The sequence below is a fragment of the Geotrypetes seraphini genome, chromosome 3 (assembly GCF_902459505.1).
Source record: "Geotrypetes seraphini chromosome 3, aGeoSer1.1, whole genome shotgun sequence".
Lineage (NCBI taxonomy): Eukaryota > Metazoa > Chordata > Amphibia > Gymnophiona > Dermophiidae > Geotrypetes > Geotrypetes seraphini.
The window spans coordinates 299,532,301-299,555,964 of record NC_047086.1 but is presented as its reverse complement, the minus strand read 5'-3'; the positions used below and the strand labels follow the sequence as shown (position 1 = coordinate 299,555,964).

Below are 23,664 nucleotides of genomic sequence, written 5' to 3'. Positions count from 1 at the left end.
TTCCTGAAGAAGGAAAACTGCATTTGGAAGTAGCTAATTCACAAAGACAGAATTACTTTTCTCTTTAATTGGCTTGTTTAAACCCTTGACATTTAGAAAAAGTATCTTAAACTTTGGATTTTCCATTAAATCTAAGTAAATTCAAAATTCTGGCTCACAGAGCATTTGACGTAAAGCTTAGGTGTAGTTAATAAAGCTGTTTCCTCCCGGAGGACACTTAGCAAGTAAAAAGCCACCAAGAGAAAATTGAAGAACTGGTAAAATAAAAGCTAACACAGCTTTTATTTTTATACCAGTTACACAGAGCATTCACATAGGTAAAAATCTGCAGTTATAAAACATGCTTCTCTCTTTCTTTTTCATTGCATGACTGGGAGGGATGGGGGGAGGTTGGGTAGGTGGGCGAGGGTTTGGGAGGACCAGGAATTAATGGTCTAAGAAGGAGTTTCACTGGGGTTCATAATAATCCAAGGTCCAGTTGTGTTATAATGTTCCTTTGGGTTATTCCTCTGTTGGGCTTGTCGAAGAGTTATTTATTCTTTTTGTATAGTCATGGCCTAACCTCTTTATTGTTCACATCTTTTGAGGTGGTGGGGGTGGGGGAGAAGGGGTAGGAATGTTGTTATATTATGTACTTTTCACTATTGTATTTTCATTCTTGCATTGTCAATATTTCTGTATTATTCTGTCTTCTGATGTTACAATTTGAAATTGATGTAGAACTTTAGATGTTCTTTGTATTAGCTATATTCCTAAATTTGCCATTGTTTTTTTGCATCAATAAAAAAAATTGTTTGATCGTAAAACATAGCATTAATCCTACCCCTAGACTAGCACAAAGGTCTAAACCCAGTCCTTCGGGCACACCCAGTCAGGTGGGTTTCAGGATATTCACAATGAATATGATTAAGATAGAAGTGCATGCACTGCTTCCTTGGTATAAAAATCTATCGCATGCATATTCACTGTAGATATCCTGAAAACGTGACTGGCTATGTGTGCCCTGAGGCTGATTGGCTGCACGGGCTAACTGATTGGCTGCCGCAAGTTCACAGCAGCTAGTGGCTCTGAATGGGTAGGAGTGAAGAGAGGTCGTTCCTGCCGAGATTCACCATTGGACTACCAGGGATACTAAAGGTACGCAGGGGAGACAGGAAGGAGGTAAAAATTCTTAGAATCGGCTTGGACAGGAAGTGGGAGGGATCTTTCCCGTCCTGGCCACCGCTGGACCACCAGGTCTCACGGCAAGCCCTATGGAGGCTTGTAAGTCATTGGCAGAGGGAGGGGGGAGAGGGTACAAAACCTGGAAGGGAGAAAGTGGAGCTGGGTGCAGGATCCAAGTTTTGGCATATCTAAACGCCTTCCGTAAGGGACACTGGGCCAGGCAACTGAAGTAACAAAAGAAACTTGACAAAACAGTTAAGCAGCAAAAATGGCGCTGCCAAACTTTCCAGCGCCATTTTTATACTAGCATCAGGCTCTTGAAGACACAGCGTTTGGCTACGGGCAGCAAGTGAGCCAACGATAGAGCTTGGGAGACAGGGGCGTGGAGGGTTTTTAGAAGTCTGATTGCCGTGTTTTGTATACACTGGAGACGACGTATGCATATGTGAAAAACCGATTGTTGTGAGTACCACTCATGAGATCCATTATACCATTCTGTCTTTTGAAGCATTACACTTGTGATTTTTCGGTCCTGCTTAGGTACAGCATCTGCTCAGTAAAATATGTGGCAATACTGAACTGCCTTCCTCTAAGGTTTTGTTTGGGATGTGTTGCACCCTGCCAGAACTTCAGCATGGCATTGCCTGAGACAGTGCTCATGCCTTGTATTTCAAAGATTCCACCTGTCAAATATGCTACTTGCACTGGTCTCCAAAAATAATGAGGCAATATTTCTGAACACTGAAGTCTTCATCTGTTAACATCCAATGGTCTCTTTTCTTTTATTTACAGATTAAAAATGTATTAAACTCAGCAAGACTACTAGGAGATGCTTCTGTTTCCTTCACTGACAACTGTGTGGTTGGAATCCAAGCAAACACAGAACGGATCAACAAACTAATGAGCGAGTCTTTGATGCTGGTGACAGCACTCAACCCACACATAGGTAAAAATGGAAATTATTGCATCTTGTTTGAAAAAAAAATATATTAATTAAAGCTCAACAAGATGTACTGTGGAACACCTGGCTGATCTCTAAAGTCGTCCTTAAGTTTGTTGTATCTTTCCAACTTCCTTAAAAAACACCACCACAATATAGAGTATGAAATTGATTAGCTCTTTGGAATAATGTTAGAATGAACAAGCACAGCAAAATCAGTTTTATTTACACACATTTTACCTAATTTAGCATCCCCATATCATTGTCTGTGGGTGTCTGGGTTTTTTTTAATTACGGTACTCCCAAAGCATTTTGTATTTAACTCACAATTTTTTAAGGTGTAGTTCAAGGCAAGTTGCATTCAGGTACAATAGATTCTTGTCCCTGGAAGGCTTACAATCTAAGGGCTCCTTTTACGAAGCCGCGTTAGCGGCTTTATTGCACGCAACTTTTTAGCGTGCGCTAACCCCCGCGCTAGCTGAAAAACTACCGCCTGCTCAAGAGGAGGCGGTAGCGGCTAGCGCAGCTGGAAAATTAGCGTGCTATTACGCATGTTAAACCGCTAACGCAGCTTTGTAAAAGGAGTCCAAAGTGTGTACCTGAAGCTATGGAGGGTTAAGTGACTTGTCCAAGATCACAGGGAGCCATAGTGGAATTTCAATTGTGTTTCTCTGGTTCTCAGCTCTAACCATTGGTCTGCACCTCCATTTTGATTGGCGGTTCACGTACCAGAGTCTACTCAACGATGTGCAAGGTCTAGCATGCCACTAAGTTGCCACCTGACTCCACGTCATAACAAGCTAGTCCAGACCAGATGTTACTACTACTACTACTACTAATTATTGTATGCATGGACATATACTTCTGATTTTCCCATCAAGTGTCCCAAGAAAATCAAAACCACAAGTCCTTGCTTGTAATAGGGTACAACCAGGTCTGAGCTAGATTATTCCTTATGATGTAGAGTCATGGAGCAGTCCTAGCTATGGTAATCATGACACTGATTAAAAAAAAAAAAATTAGATTATGAAATATATTGCATTAGAATCACTGAGGTGGAGACACTGGAGAAAAATCAGCAACATTTGCCAAAATGTCATATAATTTCCGGAAAAAACTATCAGATTTCAGTGTGGTAAGAAACATGCTATTGAAAAAGCAATGAACCAGATGTCTTCTTGGCTTTTCAAGTGGAGGTTTATGATGTGGTGATATCACAGTGGGGGATGGGTCACTGGACTTGATTGCCCTTTATCGGGAATGGTTGCTAAGTGACCATAAAATCTCTCCATGACAAGTCACCAACACAGCAGCTTTTGCATGCTTGGCAGAGAAGTGTTAAAAGGAGAACTAAAGGTGAGGAAAAGACAAAGGGGCAGATAAGAGAGGAGGAAGGGTAGGATGCACTCTTCATTTATTTACTTTATTTACAGCTGCTTGTCACACAAATCTAAATTTAGCCCCTCTTCAGCTTTGTTCATGATGGACTAACAAAATTAAAATATAAAATCAGGCCATGAAAATCTCATAATTAAGTTTACCTCACTAAATATAAAATAACGAAGCATATCAAGGCTATGAATTTAGGATCCATGTACATTGTTCAGAATTGCAAATGTAGCCTCTGTGTATAAGGGGACTTTTCTAGATTTCAATGGTTATCGATATTTAGAAAATCTCTTTAAGTTTGGGAGTTTTATTTCAAAAATTTGGGGCTGCTGAACAGATAACTTTTAATCAGATATTTTCATGTCCAGAAAAATGAAGGAGGGCCAGAAGGCATTCTTAGGTTTATACTTAACTATGCAAGGGAATTCAAATTATCAAAGGTGATATATTATATCAATCACTATCATTAATCACCTTATAGTTCCATCCAAACTAAACTGACTCAATGCTAATTTCAGCTGGTGCACTTAGTGAACACTCAGACCCACAACTTTATCCCAGTGAAAAGAATCACGGAGTAGCTGTGTAAGGATTCCATCATAGTTGTTCACGAACCGAGCATTGAGCTGACGGCTTCAGGGTCCTATCTATCAGTACCCTCGGGTCTTTCTCTTGTTCGCTCTTCCCCAATGTTATACCTGACAGTTTATACTCATGCTCCTTGTTTTTGCTGCCCAGGTGTATCACTTTGTATTTTTCTACATTAAAACTCATCTGCCAATTTTCTGCCCATCTCTCAAGTTGCTTCAAATCTCTCTAGAGTTCCTCGCTGTCTTTTTGTGATCTGATTGCCCGGCATAGCTTTGCATCATCTGCAAACTTGATGATAACACTGGTCGTTTCTTCTTCCAGTCTCCTCTTTTCAAGGGAGAGGAGGCCCAGTTTCTCCAATCTCTCACTGTACGGCAACTCCTCCAGCCCTTTAACCATTTTAGTCGCTCTTCTCTGGACCCTTTTGAGTAGTACCATGTCCTTCTTCATGTACGGTGACCAGTGCTGGACGCAGTACTCCAGGTGAGGGCATACTATGGCCCGGTAAAGTGGCATGATAACCTTCTCCGATTTGTTTGTGATTGACACGGGGAAAAAAATCTGTCCCCGTCACTGCCCCGTCCCCACCGTCCCCTTCACTGCCCCATCCCCGAACCCGCCGTCCCCGCCTTCCCCTTCATCGCCCCGTCCCCTCAAGATCCACCCTTCCCTCTCGCCACCTCACCGCCCTTCAGCGGCTCGAGAATCTCCCTCCCTCCCCCTTACCTTCGCAACGTAAAGAAACTTAAGGAAGGGAAGGCGCACGGTCACCGATCGCACGCACGGCCCCTTCCCTCCCTCCCTCCAGCCAAATCTATCTCCTTCCATTCCCCTTACCTTCGTGGTGCTTTAGAAAAGAAACTGATGCCGACGAATCCTGCCTGTGCTGCCCTGCAGTCACGTGTATGTGGGCGGAAGCTTCTCCTCTGACAATTGTCATTTTTTAAACACAAAAAAACAGAGCAAGGTTCAACAAAACCCATCTCCCCTCCCTTTCACAAATATCCCCTTCACTATTGTGAAAACTGAACAAACCAAGTTACTACAGAATGCTACATAGAAAAATCAAGCTAACAGAATACTTTAGTCACACATGGCAAGAATAATGTAAGAGGAGTGCAACTAGAGCAACTGCCCCCAGTTCAGAGAGAGAGAGAGCCTAAGCCAGCTGGAAGCTAAAGAAGTACAGCCTGGACTTTGCAGTCTCCAGTTATGTCTAATACCAGCTCTAGCAAGATACATATTTCAAATCTGAAATATTCTAATCACAAAATATAAAATAAATTATTATTATTTTTTTGGTAAATCATGTTTATTGAGGCCAATAAGAGTAACAAAGGGCATACAAGAAATATGGATGCTTTATTCTTCAAATCACATTGGTCTCAGGCTTTGGTTTTAGGTTCCTTCTGTGTTCATCGTGGCATGGCTGGCTCCTGAAGGTAAAATAGGCGCAAGAGGAGCTGGGGAGAAGATGCCGAGTCTGACACAGGCGCAATTGTTTTTTTACCACAGGAGTAAGATTTTTCACCACTCCCTCAGGGCGGTAAAAGGTCTTGTCCCCATTCCCGCAGGGCGGTGAAAGGTCTTGTCCCCATTCCTGTGGTAAACCAGTTGAAAATGTTTCCATTCCTGCAGATTTACTGCGGTGACCTGCAGTTTACCACAGTAAATGGTCCCCATGTCATTCTCTATTCGTGATCCCCTTCTTTATCATTCCTAGCATTCTGTTCGCCCTTTTCGCCGCTACCGCACATTGCGCAGACGGCTTCATCAACTTGTTGATCAGAACTCCCAAGTCTGTTTCCTGGGAGGTCTCTCCAAGTACTGCCCCGGACATCCTGTATTCGTGCATGAGATTTTTGTTACCGACATGCATCACTTTACACTTATCCACGTTGAACCTCATTTGCCATGTCGATGCCCATTTCTCAAGCTTGATTATGTCACATTGCAGATCTTCGCAATCCTCATGTGTCTTCACTACTCTAAATAACTTTGTATCATCCGCAAATTTAATCACCTCACTCGTCGTACCAATGTCCAGATCGTTTATAAAGATGTTGAAGAGCACGGGTCCAAGCACCGAGCCCTGCAGCAACCCATTAGTGACGCTCTTCCAGTCCGAGTCTTGTCCATTTACCCCTACTCTCTGTTTTCTATGCTCCAGCCAGTTTTTAATCCAGGTGAGTATTTCACCCTCGATTCCATGGCTTGCAATTCTCTGAAGTAGTCGTTCATGTGGAACCTTGTCAAACACCTTCTGAAAATCCAGATGTACAATGTCGACTGGGTCGCCCTTGTCTATCTGCTTGTTTACTCCCTCAAAGAAGTTCAGCAAGTTCATCAAACACGATCTGCCGTTGCTGAAACCGTGCTGATTGGCCCTCAGCAGCCCGTGTCCGTCAAGGTGATCAATGATGCGGTGCTTTATCAGCACCTCTACCATCTTTCCCAGTACCGAAGTCAGACTTACAGATCTGTAGTTTCCCGGATCTCCCCTCGAACCTGTCTTGAAAATCGGCATAACATTCGCCACCTTCCAGTCTTCTGGAATCTTTCCTGATTTGATTGACAGATTGGCTATTAATTGCAGCAGTCTAGCTATAGTCCCTTGATTACCCTCGGACGGATGCTGTCCGGTCCCGGGGATTTATCGCTCTTAAGCCTATCAATCTGCCTACATACCTCCTCTAGACTGACCATCAACCTTGCCAGTTTCCCATTTTTGTTTCCAGCATATAGCCTGATGGGTTCTGGTATGCTGTGTATATCCTCTTTGGTAAATACAGACACAAAAAATGTGTTCAGTTTGTCGGCAATTGCTTTGTCCTCCTTTATCACTCCCTTTATTCCATGGTCATCCAACGGTCCCACCACTTCCTTCGTGGGTCGTTTCCCTTAATATATCGAAAGAACAGCTTGACGTTTTTTGCCTCCTTGGCTATTTTTTCTTCGTAGTCTCTTTTGGCCCCTTTTACCACCTTATGGCACCTGCATTAATGTTATTTGTGTTTATTCCAGTTTTCGTCCATCTGTGATCTTTTCCATTCCTTAAACGAAGTTTTCTTGTCTCTGATCGCTTCCTTCACCTCTACAGTGAGCCAAGTCGGTTCTTTGTTCTTTTTCCTCTTGAATCCCTTGTTGATACGTGGTATATATAGATTTTGCGCCTCGGTGACTATGTCCTTAAAAAGGGACCAAGCTTGCTCTAGCATTTTTACAATGCTTATCCTCTTCTTAATCTTCTTCCCCACCATGAGTCTCATCCCTTCTTAATTCCCTTTTCAGAAGTTCAGTGCCGTGGCTGTTGTTCTGGACCAATGTTTTGCCCCTGCGTCCAGATCGAAGCAGATCATATTGTGATCGCTGTTTCCCAGCATCCCTTCTACATCTACATCTTGTGCCGGTCCTCGTAGTCCATTTAGAATTAAGTCCAGAATTACATTTCCTCTTGTATTTTCCTTAACAAGTTGTTCCAGGAAGCAATCGCCTACAGCATCCAGGAACTTGGTCTCCCTAGCGCAGCCAGATGTGCCTAGGTTCCAGTCTATCCCCGGATAGTTGAAGTCACCCATGATAACTGCGTTGCCTCCCTTGCAGTTGCGTTTAATCTTGTCCGTCATTTTTCCATCAATTTCTTCGGACTGCCCTGGGGGTCAGTAGTAGATGCCGATCTTCATTCCATTTGTTTCCGGAATTTGGACCCATAGAGACTCTTAACGTATCCGTCAGTTGTGGCATGTTCTCTCCAGTAGATTCAGTTCCCTCTTTGACATATATGGCTATGCCCCCACCTTTTTAAGCCACTCTGTTTCTGCGGTATAGTTTGTATCCCAGTAGCAGTGTCCCAGACTGTTTTCCTCAGTCCACCATGTTTCCGTGATGCCGATGATGTCAACGTTATCTTTTTGTGCCATAGCTTCTAATTTACCTATCTTATTCCTAAGGCTCCTTGCATTCGTGTACATACACTTGAGTTTGCGGCCTGTTCCTTTATTGCATTTCCTTCCCCCTTGTGTCCCTTTCGATCTGTCTTGCCTGTGATCCGGAGAGTCTTTCCCTCTATACCGGTTCCCGAAACATCAACTCTCTTGGTCGACTGTCAGCTTTCCCCTTCTTTCTAGTTTAAAAAACTTCTCAACTTCTCTCTTAATGTTTCTTGCAAGTAGCCCCGTTCCGTCTCTGCTGAGGTGGAGTCCGTCCTTCCTGAATAGCTTGCTGTTCCCCCAGAATGTCATCCAGTTGCGCACGAAGTTGAATCCTTCTTCCTCACACCAGCGCCACATCCACGTATTGACTGCTTGCAGCTCCATCTGCCTCTTCTTGTCGGCCCTGGGTACCAGCAGGATCTCAGAGAATGCTCTCCTCTGCATTCTGGTCTTTAGCTTCTTTCCTAGCTTCTAGAACTGATCCTTCAGTACTTCCCTGTTGTAGTTCCTGTTGCTCACGTTGTTCGTTTCCACATGGATCACCACTGCCGTATCTTCTTCTTCCACACTATTGATGATCCTGTCGATGCGGCTCACTATGTCTTTTCCCTTGGCTTCCGGTAGGCAGGTCACCATCCGATCCAGTCTTCCTCCCGCTAAATGGCTGTCGACTTCTCTGATGATGGAGTCCCCCATGATGATTGCTGTCCTCTCTATCTTCTCCTGATTCTCCAGCCGCAGGTCTGTGTCCCTGGTGTATGTCCATCTCTCCAGCCGTAGGTCCGTGTCTTTCGTTCTCACTGCTGTGTCACCCATTTCTTCATGGTGGTTGTCCGTCGGGTGGTCCACACTCTCTGTAGGTGTATCTCGGCAGTTCCACTGTTGCTGGTGATTTTCCATGGCCTCCCTGTATGCCTCCTCTATGAACCTCTCTAGCTCGTACTTCTTCGTCGATGGTGTTCTCTGTCTTGATGTTCTCCGCATTTCTGTCTTCCTCCTCCACTGCTTTGAAGTGCCTCCAGTTCTAGTACTCTGCCCTCCAAGAGTGACTTGTTTCTTCAGGCTCTCCAGCTCTCCGCATCAAGCGCATATGTAAGACCGTCTCACAGAGGGGAGGTAGTCATATATATGACAGATGGTGAAGAAAACTGGGTAGCTCAACATCCTGCTTCTGTCTGCTGCTTCCATGGATGCCTGCTTGCCAGTCTGCTGTGGATGTCTTCTGTGTCTGCTGTGGCTGTCCTCTGCGTCTGCCTGGCTGTGTGTCCTCTGCGCCTGCTGTGTCCTCTGTGTCTGCCTGGTTGTGTGTCCTCTGTAGCTGCTGTGTCCACCTGGTTGTGTGTCCTCTATAGCTGCTGTGTCCGCCTGGTTGTGTGTCCTCTGTAGCTGCTGTGGTCTCCTTCTGCTCTCCTTTAGCGGTGGCTCATCCCTTCTCAAGGCCCTTCGCAAAGGCGTTCTCACTAAGGTGAGTGCCTTTAACACTCGCCTTCGACGTGCGCTGATCGGCTGAGCGCCATTAGCCCCTCCCCTTTTAAGAGGGAGCTTCGGTGGTCGACGTCAGGGGGTGGGCAGAGCTATCTTTCGCCGATTACCCCTCTTAGTCTCCTGCCTCTACTTCTCTCTCCTGTGCTTTTCTCCCCTTTAGCTTCTCTCTCTCTCTGTGCCTCTCTCTGCAACTGCTTCTCCTCTCCTGCTTGCCTGCTCCAATCAACTCCGTGCCATTGCCCCTTCCCTTTTAAGGGGGAGCTTCAGTGGTCAACGTCGGGGGTGGGGTGGGCGGAGCTAACTCTCGCCGATTCCCCTTAGTCTCCTGCCTCTGCTTCTCTCTCCTGTCCCCTTTAGCTTCTCTCTCCCTCTCTCTGCAACTACTTGACAGAGTACAAACAAGTGTGGGATGAACACAGAGGATCTCTAATTAGAAAATAATGGCTATACATTGAAGGAACTAAGGCCAGTACTGGGCAGGCTTGCACGGCCTGTGTCCCGTATATGGACATTCAGTTGAGGACGGGCTGGGGTGAGTTTTGATGGCTGGGATGGTTAAGATGGGCTGGAGTGAGCTTTGATGGATACTCCAGTAGATGGAACCTATGCACACTACTGGGCAGGGCTCTGGGTTTCTGGCCCAGAAATATCTAAGAAAAAGGACCATTTAAACTAAATTAATTTATAAAGTATGTATGGTTGAGCAGACTGGATGGACCACTCGGGTCTTTATCTGCTGTCATTTACTATGTTGTTATGTTTGTTTGTGTGAGTGTCTTGAGTGTTGTGAACAGGAGAATAGAGAAGAGGGGCATGGGAGTTTAACTGGAGGAATTCCCTAACTCTTAAGTTTCAGTATATCAAAGTTTCTATGATGCAGAAGCTGGAATTTCCAATAGAAATGAATTAAGCAATTTGGTAGTGGTTTTTGGGGGTGTTGTGATAGAGAGAAGATAATTTTTCAAAGCCCCTGGTATGATCCATTGTTATTCCCCTTACTATTCTGACCTCCAAGACAAAGATTCATCTATCATCCATTCTAAAGGAAATCGAACTATGGATGACCGAATTCAAATTGAAGCTCAACACCGACAAAACTAAATTTTTCCTGGCAAGCCCTAACGACAAAATCAAAGACTCATCGATCTCCTTGAATAGTCAGGACTTCCCTATTGGACCACTCCATTAAAATCCTGGGAGTCACCCTAGATCACCACCTCACTCTAAATGCTCTCACAGATTTATTAGTTAAAAAATTGCTTTTTGGTTCTATGGAAACTCAGAACTATAATAAAATACTTTGATGCACCATCCTTCCGCTAACTTTTTCAATCTTCCATCCTGAGCTTGCTCAATTATTGCAACATTATTTACTTGGGTTCCTTCAAAAAACCATCCTAAGACTCAGAGTCATTCAAAATTCGATAGTCCGACTGATCTTTAGGCTGAAGAAATGGGAGCACATAAGCCCCTACTATCAAAAACTCCATTGGCTGCCCCTAGAGGCGCGAATCCTGTTTAAGTTCTCCTGTCTGTGTTATAAATCAATATTTGGTCTGGCCCCCTCTTACCTGGTTTCCCACTTCAACCTGGCAAGTTATCTTAGGCTCACACGAAGAATTCATCTGTTCACCTACCCGACAATAAAAGCCTGCCACTACAAAAGATTCTTGGACAGAACTCTTGCCTTCCAGGCAGGCAAATGGAACGATTGCCTTAGTAACATCTTCGCGCTCTCATCATCCTACTCCAATTTTAGAAAACTGGTAAAAACAAATTTGTTCAATCGATTTGTAAACTAAGAATCAACTCAGCTCTGCCTATTCAACCAGTAACCCTAAGAACTATATAGCTCTCATATTCTTTCATTATGTAAGATTGTATTGCTGACTTTGGTTGTAACCTCTTCGCTGATTGTCCAGCTCTTCTTGCTGTAAACCGCCTCGAACTTCTATGGCTTTGGCGGTATATAAGAATAAAATTATTATTTTTATTATTATTATCTAGCAAATTTTCACATTTAAGGGTTTTTTCCACTGATTTTTCCCCACACTAACCCCACCTCCTCCCTTTAAGAAGTCACAGGCTTTTTTGCTTGCTGTGGTATTAGCTCCGACACTTGTAGAATTCCTATGAGTGTCGGAGCTAATACCACTGCAACCGATAATAAATAAAACCCTAATGTGACTTCATAAAAGGGAGGAGGGGATAAATTTGTTCTCTGTTAAATTTTGAGTTTTTTTGCTCACCCCCCTCACCCATCCTGGCCAATCCCTACCTAGAATTAATGGGAAAGGGCAAGAATCCAGGATAGCAACTTGCAGGTTATACTTCTTTCTATCATGCTCAATCTCTACCTTAGACAGTGGGTAACATCTAGAATCCCCATGCACACATCTCACAGACACCCTATTCAATTTTCCCTTCCTAAAGGGAGAGGTCTCAACCTGCTTCCACAGTTGGCGCGAGATTACTGATTGTTCGGCCCCTGTGTCAAGCAATGCCTCTATCCTTTTCCCGGCCACCCATACCGGGACCTGGCAACCTGACGTGTCTGGTCTATTAGACTCCTGAAGGATAACAAAGTCTCTTCTCTCCCGGCAGAACTTTTGAGTATGTCCTGCCTTTCCACACCTGTAACACTTCCTCTCACTTCCCTGAGTTTTAAGCCTAGGTGTAGGAGAGGACGAATCCTTAGAAGGGGGTTTCTTATTCCAGCCCTTACTCTGTTCCACGGGACTCTGCCTAAGTGTGTGCCCCTGTACTGTGCCTGAGCCTTCTCCTGCGGGTTCTTGGGAGTCAAGGTAGGCCTCCGCAACTTCCAGGATCTGCCCCAGCGTTTTACAATTTTGCCTCTTTACCCAAGATCTGATACTCTTAGGGACAGCCTCCAACAATTGTTCCTTCACTATTTCGGCAAATAGGGCCCTAGCGTCATTCAAGAAAGGCTGTAGCTACTTTTCAGCCAGCTTGGTGATACGCTGGAGTAGGGCCTTAGGCCTTTCTGAATATAACATCTGTGTTGCCCTAAACTTCTGCCTATAGTGCTCACTGGTAAAACCAAGATAATCCAAGATATGGGCTTTTACAGTGGGGTAGTTGTTAGCATGCTCGGGGCCTAGGGTCTGGAATGCTGCTAGGGATTTCCCGGCCAAACAGGGCAACAACCTAAATACCCATTGCTCCTGGGGCCACCCTGCAGCCACCGCTATCCGCTCAAAAGAACAAAGAAAATCGTCCGGGGCATCTCCGGGCGCAATTTTGCACAGGTTCACATTTGTCAATGGATTCAATCCTACCGGTGGAGATGTTATACTCGCTATCTCTGGCCTCGTTGGTTGTGCAGTCGTCTGCTGGAGAATCTGTGCAAATATTTTGGCCTGCTCCTGCATGGTTACCATCAGTTCCCCATGCTGCCGCAACATAGTGTCTTGGCTGGCTTGCCAACGCTCCTCGCTGGACCTCAATATGCCCTTAAGTTCTTCGGCCTGTCTTTGCCGCTCTCCGGCCAGCGCTGCCAATATCTGGGCCTGCTCCATAGCACGGACCTGAAAGGCAAACAAAAAGAAAAGGAACCCAAGTGTGGCCGCTTGGAAAGAGTGTTCCTCCCTTACTAGCCTCCCCCCAGCTTCCAGTCCTCCCCAACCAGCACCACTTTATCCTCACCAGCTACCCCTAGGTACTCTTACCAGAGGTACTGATGAGTCTTCGCATTCGTGCTGATTGGGTGCACCGCCCGTGCTGTCTCCGGTCTGGAACTGGGTCTCCGACTCAGTCCACTGGTCCCTCTGGGTCCTCCTGGAACTCGGCTCTGGAACTCTGGTCTGGCTCTCTCCAACTCCAAACTCCAACTGAGCTCCTTGCTGCACTCCTCCAAAGGATATGCTGCTGTCTTTATCCTGGTTTCCTCCTTCCAGTTTTGGTCCTTGTAGACTCCTCCTCCGGTTTGGCCACAGGAAACTCCAGATAAAGTATTCCAAAAGTATACCACTCCAAACAAAACAATTTGGTTAATAGTCCAACATTCACTGTATCAACATCCAGGATACACAAGTCCAAAAATGGCAAAGCAAAAGAAAACTATTTTTTTTTTTTTTTTCAATAGCAGTTCCCTGGTGTGTCCTGCAGGAGGTGCAATATCCCACTCCTGATACCAAAATTATGTCACCACCACTATAGCCCAGGGCTGGGCCCTATAGCAATCCCAGTGGTTAACATAAACAGTACACCAGCATGTGACCCGGCATGGAGCCATCCTGCAGTAATCAAAGTTAAAGCCAAGACAAGTAAAGTTCCAACAATGGTAGTGGATTATAGAAATAGTTCTTTTTACTCAATCCTTCATGCAGGTAAGTAATTCATTAAACTTTCACACCATTGGTCAGGATTTCACACAGCATTAAAGAAATATTGTCAAAATGGCAAGAAAAATAGGACAGTCCAAAATAAAGTCCAAAACTTTCTTTCACACCTAATAAAGACTCAATTGCTCTTGAGCTCACAGCTCTCCACAGAGCTAGCACTGCCTGCTCCAAAGCAGGTAATTCAGTAACTCAAAAAAATGCAGTTCAAGATAATAGTTTCCTCTATTCTCAGTCCTTAAGAAAAATGAGGAAAGCCTCTGGCAACATTTATGACTGCCAGGAAAGGAGAGCGTACAGGTTTTGTCAAAAATACAGCCACAGAAATGGCTTTCAAAATCCCACCCAGGGTGACTACAAAACCTCTCCCCACACACTCCTAGCCTTCCCAAAACCAACATAAAAAAAAAAAATACAGCAAACAAACAGTTCCCAATAATCCAAACTCACTGTTTGTAGCTTGAGGCCAAGTCCACCTGCATAGGCTCAGGATAATTATATTCACAACCTGCACAAGCTTCTTGACAATCCATAGGCTCTCCATTCAGGAGTGGCAAGTCTTCATCTTGTCCAGCCTCAGTGAGCTCCATAGGCAAAGGTCTGTTGCTCCTGTTTGGCCCAGGTGGATTTTCAGGGAGGCAAGGCCTGAACTTCCTCCCTAACTGGCCTGCTGGTTTGAATGCCACTGCTGGCTTGCATACCCTAGGGGTGTGTCCTGATCTGAGTGAGTCAGCAGAAGTCCAGGGGCCTCTTGAGCTCCCCCGGTGGTGACTCGAATAAAGCTCACCTACTTCCTCCTCAGATGAATCCAGCTCCCTCTGGTGGTCAATGGCATTATCTCCTGAAACATAACCCTGGGAGATCTGGGAATTTCCCTTCCGTGTTTTTATTTTAACATTTTTCCTTGGCTTAACTGGGACCTTGGCAGAGCCCGGGTCTGACTGGTCACAATATATATATACAATTGTTGTTTTTCTTGATAGATTTACAAGTGATATTTTCAAGAATATGTATGATTTTAATTTGTACACTTGTTGAAAGATTAAAAATGAATAAAGATTTATTTAAAAAAACCAAACAAAACATTTACTTGGACAAGAAAGCTGTTTTGAAAGTTGGCCCTGGATATGGTCAAAGTATATAGCTGCATTGTATAAAATGCATAATTTTACTGGGACTTTCATAGAGACTTTTCTGGGGTGGAGTTAGGCAGGGGGGGTACTTTACCCATTGTTTTCCCTGGAAAAAAGTAGGTGCAAACCTAAGGAGGTTGTTTTTATTTGTCCATTTCCTAATGTTGAGAAACGGTTCAAAATCTACCAGTAAAAGTTGTGCAAACCATAAATACCTAAGCATCATCATACAGGGATATACAAAGGTCCATCAAAAGTGGTTAATCCAGGTTACAAGTTTCTGACAAGATCCCAAAAACAAAAAGCTGATTTTATGCTGCTTATCCTAGGAATAAGCAATGGGTTTTCTCAAGTCCATCTTAACAATGGTCTATGGACTTTCTTTTAGGAAATTGTCCAAACCATCTTTAAACCCTGATAAGCTAGCTGCTTTTTACTACATGGCTCTGGCTCTCTGGCAATGAATTCCAGAGCTTAATTACACATTGAGTGAAGAAATGTTTTGTTTTAAATGTACAGTAGTACTGTAGTAACCCCTCATCCTTGTATTTATGAAGAGTAAAGGAATTTGGCCCTATTCTATAAATGGTGCCGAGGAGTACAGGTGTCAATCATAAATTAGGTGCTGTTTGAAGAATTATGCCTAGTGGTGCTTAAAACAGTCTTAGGCGTACTCTGTGCTAGGTTTTTCTTGACCTAAATGATTTGCCTAAGTTAAGTGCCTACCGGCACTCAAATCAAAACACACCCAAGATCTGCCCGCAGTTTGCCCCAATTACGCCTACTTTCTAGTTGACATCTTAAAGTAGACGCCTACCTTGAATTGGTAGGCACCTACCTTCTAATTAATTATGATTTAATTGCAATTTAATTACCGTATTTTCGCGGATATAACGCGCGCGTTATACGTGATTTTACGTACCGCGCATACCCCTCGCGCGTTATATGCCTGAGCGCGGTATACAAAAGTTTTTAAACATAGTTCCCACCCCGCCCGACGCCCGATTCACCCCCCCCAGCAGGACCGCTCGCACCCCCACCCCGAACGACCGCTCGCACGCGCTCCCACCCGCACCCGCATCCACGATCGGAGCAAGAGGGAGCCCAAGCCCTCTTGCCCGGCCGACTCCCCAACGTCCGATACATCCCCCCCCCGGCAGGACCACTCGCACCCTCACCCCGAAGGACCGCCGACTCCCCAACAATATCGGGCCAGGAGGGAGCCCAAACCCTCCTGGCCACGGCGACCCCCTAACCCCACCCCGCACTACATTACGGGCAGGAGGGATCCCAGGCCCTCCTGCCCTCGACGCAAACCCCCTCCCCCCAACGACCGCCCCCCCCCCAAGAACCTCCGCCCGTCCCCCAGCCGACCCGCGACCCCCCTGGCCGACCCCCACGACACCCCCACCCGCCTTCCCCGTACTTTGTGTAGTTGGGCCAGAAGGGAGCCCAAACCCTCCTGGCCACGGCGACCCCCTAACCCCACCCCGCACTACATTACGGGCAGGAGGGATCCCAGGCCCTCCTGCCCTCGACGCAAACCCCCCTCCCTCCAACGACCGTCCCCCCCCAAGAACCTCCGACCGACCCGCGACCCCCCTGGCCGACCCCCCCACCCCCCTTCCCCGTACCTTTGGAAGTTGGCCGGACAGACGGGAGCCAAACCCGCCTGTCCGGCAGGCAGCCAACGAAGGAATGAGGCCGGATTGGCCCATCCATCCTAAAGCTCCGCCTACTGGTGGGGCCTAAGGCGCGTGGGCCAATCAGAATAGGCCCTGGAGCCTTAGGTCCCACCTGGGGGCGCGGCCTGAGGCACATGGGCCAAACCCGACCATGTGTCTCAGGCCGCGCCCCCAGGTGGGACCTAAGGCTCCAGGGCCTATTCTAATTGGCCCACGCGCCTTAGGCCCCACCAGTAGGCGGAGCTTTAGGACGGATGGGCCAATCCGGCCTCATTCCTTCGTTGGCTGCCTGCCGGACAGGCGGGTTTGGCTCCCGTCTGTCCGGCCAACTTCCAAAGGTACGGGGAAGGGGGGTGGGGGGGTCGGCCAGGGGGGTCGCGGGTCGGTCGGAGGTTCTTGGGGGGGGGCGGTCGTTGGAGGGAGGGGGGTTTGCGTCGAGGGCAGGAGGGCCTGGGATCCCTCCTGCCCGTAATGTAGTGCGGGGTGGGGTTAGGGGGTCGCCGTGGCCAGGAGGGTTTGGGCTCCCTTCTGGCCCAACTACACAAAGTACGGGGAAGGCGGGTGGGGGTGTCGTGGGGGTCGGCCAGGGGGGTCGCGGGTCGGCTGGGGGACGGGCGGAGGTTCTTGGGGGGGGGGCGGTTGTTGGGGGGAGGGGGTTTGCGTCGAGGGCAGGAGGGCCTGGGATCCCTCCTGCCCGTAATGTAGTGCGGGGTGGGGTTAGGGGGTCGCCGTGGCCAGGAGGATTTGGGCTCCCTCCTGGCCCAATATTGTCGGGGAGTCGGCGGTCCTTCGGGGTGGGGGTGCGAGTGGTCCTGCCGAGGGGGGAGAAGAATCGGACGTGGATGGGGGGCATCAGGCTTTCAGGATGGGGACAGGACTTCAAGGGGGGACAGGCAGATCTTCAAGGGGGACAGGCAGACCTTCAAGGGGGACAGGACTTCAAGGGGGGACAGGCAGACCTTCAAGGGGGGACAGGCAGACCTTCAAGGGGGGACAGGACTTCAAGGGGGACAGGCACGGAGAGGCGGGGCAGTGCACCGAAAGTCAGGGCGGGTGAACGGTGAGTCGGGGCAACCAGAGGAGAGTCGGGGCAGTGCACCGAAAGTCAGGGTGAGTCGGGGCAACCAGAGGAGAGTCGGGGCAGTGCACCGAAAGTCAGGGTGAGTCGGGGCAACCAGATGAGAGTCGGGGAGGGCGAAAGGAGAGTCGGGGTGGCCAGAGGAGAGTCGGGCAGCATGCGCGTTATATGCCTGAGCGCGGTATAGAAAAGTTTTTGTACATATCATCGTGATTTCTGCGCGCTATACCCCTGTGCGCGTTTTACAATGGTGCGCGTTATATCCGCGAAAATACGGTACAGTTTATTTTCAATTTATTTATGATTTAATTTTAATTATAATTTTCAGATAACTGCGCCAATTAAGACTTATTTAAAATAATTAAGTTAGGCGCCTAACTTTAGATCTCTTTTATAGAATTAGGGCCTTTACATCTACCCGTTTCACTCCACTCAGGATTTTATTACATTTTATAATAGATCTCTATCGCATCTTCCCTCAGCCTTCTCCAAGCTGAAAACTTCTTTATCTTTCCTCTTTGTGAAGTTATCCTATCTTCTGTCATTTTCATCACCCTTCTATGTACCTTTTTTTGAGATGTGTTGACCAAATTGCAGAGGATCCATGGTGCATTTGCAGCATGGAGCAATACAAAGGCATTATAACAGTCCATTTTTTTCCTAAAAATTTTTAACATATTGTTTGCTTTCTTAGCTTCAGCTGCTGCTGTACACTGAGCAGAGGGTTTCAGTGTATCATCAAGATAAATCCTTGTACTGCTAGCACAATGTTGAAAATTGCCCCTTAGATATAAAGAGCTTGCCCTTAGGAAGAGGTGGTCGGAGCATAGAACGAGTGATTTAATTTACTCGCCAGCGCTCCGGCTGCTCTCTCCTGCCTCTCCTGCTGCCCTCTCCTGCCTCTCCTGCTACTCTCTCCAGTGTCCCCCCCGAAAAACCGTATTTGCAGTTTTTCAAGATTCGCTGGGGTTCCTGGAATGGAACCCCCGCGAATATCGGGGGAATACTGTATATACCCAAGCTATAGCTAACATTTCTGTTTTCTTAAGATTTTGATATTACATTTTTCAGAGTAAAGAGCATGCAAATTGGAGAAATAATTGTTTGTCTTCTAACTACTCTCCTTTCTCCATCATAGTGCTTTTTTATGATACAGATAAAAAGAAAAGAAGAAAAATGCAGTTTCTCTACTATGTGTATTTTGTTTTATCACAGGATATGATAAAGCAGCCAAGATTGCCAAGACAGCTCACAAAGAAGGTTCAACGCTCAAAGAAACCGCTATTAAGCTTGGATACCTAACGTCTGAACAGTTTGACCAGTGGGTAAAACCCAAAGACATGCTTGGCCCTAAGTAATATAATTAAATGTAATTACCATTAAAGAAAGAAATGAAATAAAATATTTTGCTGTGTATATATTGATGGCCATTCTTCATATTTCCTAATAAAATATTGACTTCATTTTCTTCTGGGAGAACACTAAATTGCTTGCTTAAAATGTCTTTAAAAATTATAGTACAATAATCCACCTTAGAAAGATGGTTACTGCATGCATCCTTGTGACAGGGTGTAATACCTGTCACTTTTCAGTGGAGGAAGCCTGAGCAGTGGAGCTCATTGAGCCTGAGTGAAGAGCTAATTTGCATTGAGTTGCAGATGCTTCTGGGAGCTGTCCATTCACGCTGAGTGGATTGTGCTGAAAAGAACAGCTCCTGGCCCAGCGAGCTCAGAAGGAAGGAGTTCCTTAAGGAGCTGGTTGGCACTGATAGGGGGCCCAGCAGAGCAGCCAGGCCAGACAAGATGGGGGTCTGTGAGGACCTATACAGTGGCAGAAAAGAGCTAGAAGAGAAGCTGGAGGGCCTGGTAGAGCCTGGAGTTGAGGAAGTGACTAAGGCTTGATGATCAGTGAAAAAGAATCCAGACAGTGGGGACCCAAGAGGCCATGGAGTGAGGGACTGGCAATGGCTCCACAAGTAGAGTCCTCAGTGCATGTGTCTGTGCTAAGACAACTGAGAGGCTTGAAGAGCTCTCAGTGCATGTGTACTGAGTGACAGTCCTCAGTTCATACATCTGCAGTAAAACAGCTGGGGCTGGGGGAACCCTCAGTGCATGTGTGCAGGATAAGATGACCGAGTTATAGAGAAACTGGAAGAGTCCAAGGCTGAGGAGGAAGGACTGACAGCTGACCAGCAGAGGGATCAGCTGGGATGGTGGTGACCAGCGGAGAAACCGATAGCAGTTAGTGGATCTCTAAAAGGCAGCCTGGTAGACACTGGGAGCATTGGCCAGAGTTCTAAGAAGTGTCCAGTGAAGGGACCGATTGAGACGATGGCAACCGGTAGAAGAACTGGTTGTAGCTCTCCTGGTAATGTCTAGCTTACATCTTTTGTAATCTGCCTAGATCTGTAAGATAAAGGCAGAATATAAATCACTAATGTAATGTAAATGGCACCAGAAGCTCCCAAAGACCTAGAGGGCCAATGGAGGGTCAAAGAGGACTCTGGAAAAGACCTGGAGAGACGAAGTCCAGGGAGGACCTAGAGAATGACCAGAAGGAGCTGGGAAGACCTGATCAGGGATTTTAAGGGAATGTATGATGTTGTGTATTTAACCCTGTATGCTTGTGTTATGTTTTAACAGAGAACAAAGGTGCCTGGGGGTGGATATGTGACGGGTATAACCGCCTGGCCCGGTAACATGATCACAATCTCCTGTACAAAGTAAACTTATTAAGACTAAAGCAAGCCTAACAAATATTCCTTGGGTAAAGCACAGATCAAGATTTTAGGAGCCAACAGATAAAACTCTCTCAACCTCTGTCATCCCCACAGACTGACAGGAGAAGTTAACATCAAAGCTACATAGCATGTTGGCTGTCTTAAATTTTTAGAACTTCCTCCAAGGTCTGGTGCAGCTGCTTGAGGGCCTGATTTAATAGGAATGCTAGGGTGCAGAGGGAGAGGTATGTCCAGTAGGAAAAAGGAGGTATTGATGCCCCTTGTATCTGGTGAGACCTCATTTAGAATATTGTGTAAAATTCTGGAGTCTGCGCCTTCAATGAGATATCAAAAAGATGGAGTCAATCCAGAGGAAGGCTGTGTGGTCTTCGTCATGAGGCGTAGGGAACAGACTTAAAGATCTCAATTTATATACTTTGGAGGAAAGGTGAAAGAGGGGAGATATGATAGAGACCTTTAAATACCTACATGGCGTAAATGCACATGAGTTGAGTCTTTCATTTGAAAGGAAGCTCTGGAACGAGAGGGCATAGAATGAAGTTAAGATGTGATACGTTCAAGAGTAATCTAGGAATTTTTTTTTTACAGAAAGGATGGTAGATGCGTGGAACAGTCTCCCGGTAGAGTTGGTGGAGACAGAGACTTTGTCTGATTTCAAGAAATCCTGGGTTGGCAGTGGGATCTCTTAGAGAGAGGAAGAGATAATAGTTACTGCAGATGGGCAGACTGGATTGGCCATTTGGCCTTTATCTGCCATCATGTTTCTATGTTTTTGTGTTATAATTTTCCCATACAGAATATAAACGGCTCCAATAAAAAACTGCTTCCTTCCATAATTGGCTTCACATAACATAAAATTTTATTTGTATACCATAATAAACCATAAAGTTCAATATGGTTAACAAAAACTAAAGACCATATATGAGCGGTGAGGGTACAAATACAAACAGCCTGTGTTACAGTTACATTTACAGATAGGGATTACCAAGTATATGTAGCAAGCAAGGTAGGTGCCTGTTTATTCCATCTATGGCTTACTATACCGTCCTTGTCCTACGTTTGGTATGTGTTGCTGTTTCACTCTGGTCTGCTTTCTCTTTAGAAGAGAGAAACGCAGAGGATTTGGTAGTTTGAACTGTGCCATTCAAAGTGACTACAAGCCACATGTCTAAGTCAATTGAGCACTTAAGGAGCAATTCTGTAACATAGATGCTAACATTTGACACTTCCATTGCATGAGTAAATGTTCAGAATAATGGTATTTACATGCACATATGTGCAGAAATGCACATAATTGTCAAAATTAGTTCATATTTGTAGTAGCGGTATACACATGGGTGGAGCAGGTGATTAGCTTCAGATCACAACTGATGGCTATGTGCACAGTATTATGTGCTAGCACCTACATAGCCAATTGGGTAAAGTTAGGACTGCTATTTATGTAGCTTGATTAGCTATGCAGTGAACATCACAGTCTCCTCTTCTACATTAGTCACCTCTCAATACTCAATACTTAAAAGACTAATGTCTCCACTGTCTCATCACCTCTATAGTAATTGTTAAATTTTTAATTTTTAACGGGCTTCAGACATGCCATTTTTGTACGCCCACATTTTTGGGCGATACAAAATGCTCTTAATGGCTATGACTGCGGCTTCTTCATTCGCCCATATTATTTATATTTTTATTTTTATTTATTTTTAAAGTGCATAGTGCCCTCATAAATATTTGCAATAAAAATATTTTGCAATAAAATTTGACTTATCTTAAATATCTGTTGGTTCCTTAATAGGATAAAATATCGGGTAGGGGCTTGTCACATCGATATGTTTCGCCGTGAGGCTTTTTCAAGATAATATCCCCTATAAGAATAAAAGAAGACATAATGATTAGCTATGCAGGCACCTTCACTGAATATTGCCAGAACCAGCATAACTTCCAATTCCATCCCCTGCAATGTCCCTCTCCTGCCCACTTTCAGCATAGCAGTAAATACCCAAATTAGGCTACACTGCCTGGTAAAGTGCTGCTGAATATCAGAAGCCAGCCTGCTGAACATGGTTTAAGTGGACAGGAGCATCTCCTGTGTACCTATATTGTTTTGAATATCAGACTCTTAAATTTGCTGAGTTACTAAAACATCTTCCCCAAGATCACAATGTGGGATTTGAACCTAGCTTTCCTGGTTGTCAGCCTTTGTATTCACATAAACAAATCAATACCTATACTCTAGGAAAGACAAAAATAGAAGAAGCTGAAGGCCAGAAATTATAGCTATAATTGTGAATAATCTTGGATTCTCTACAAAGAGAACTGTTCAAGCAGTTGGTAATGGAACCATGCAGGATGGGGTCATACTGGACTTAGTGCTTGCAAATGGGACTTAGTACTTACAAATGGGGAAAGTGTTTCTGATGTTATATTGGGTGATCATCTGGCATCCAGTGATCACTGCATGGTACAGTTTAATATTAAGATGGGTATAGAGGCTCATTCAAAAGCAAAGATTCTAGACTTAAAAAAAAAAAACCTTTGTTCAGATGGGGGTTTATGTCAAGGAATTGTCTGGGTGGGAACGTCTAGCAGTAGTGGAAATGCGATGGGCAAAACTGAAAGCGATTGTAAGGACGACAAACCTTTCTGTGAGGCAAGTAAAAGTAAGAGGAAAAGAAGGCCGCTTTGGTTCTCAAAAGTAGTAGCTGAAAAGGTAAGGAATAAGAGGTTAGCTTTCATAAACCACAAAAGATCACAGAAAGAGGAAGACAGGCAAAAATATCTGGAAAAGTTAAGAGAGGCTGGTCGTGTAGTCAAGAAAGAAAAGATGCAAATGGAAGAAAAAATAGCTGACACGGTAAAATGTGGAGACGACATTTTTTAGATATATTAGTGATAGGAAGAAGTGCAAAAGTGGCATTGTAAGACTCAAAGGTGAAGGGGAGGAATATGTAGAAGCTGATAAAAGGTTGGTACAGTTTAGGGGGTGAAGAACTTATGTGCACAATGGAAAAGTGGGACTTGGGTATGATTGTATGTGATGCTCTTAAGGTGGCCAATCAGGTTGAAAAGGTGACGGTGAAAGCTAGAAGGATGCTAGGTTGCATAGGGAGAGGTATGGCCAGTAGGAAAAAGGAGGTATTGATGTCTCTGTATAAGACTCTGGTGAGAC

At 45.4% G+C, this 23,664-nt stretch overlaps 1 protein-coding gene across 2 annotated transcripts in view; it reads left to right on the top strand.

Moving 5' to 3' along the window:
• Window positions 1-19,176, top strand: part of FH (fumarate hydratase) — a 135,792-nt gene extending 116,616 nt beyond the window's left edge. For both annotated transcript variants that reach the window (XM_033935368.1, XM_033935367.1), the window contains 2 exons: window positions 1,957-2,110; window positions 18,974-19,176. In XM_033935368.1, the coding sequence (XP_033791259.1) occupies window positions 1,957-2,110; window positions 18,974-19,116 (297 nt within the window). In that variant the 3' untranslated portion in view covers window positions 19,117-19,176. The remainder of the gene's footprint in view (window positions 1-1,956; window positions 2,111-18,973) is intronic.
• Window positions 19,177-23,664: the final 4,488 nt, after the last annotated feature.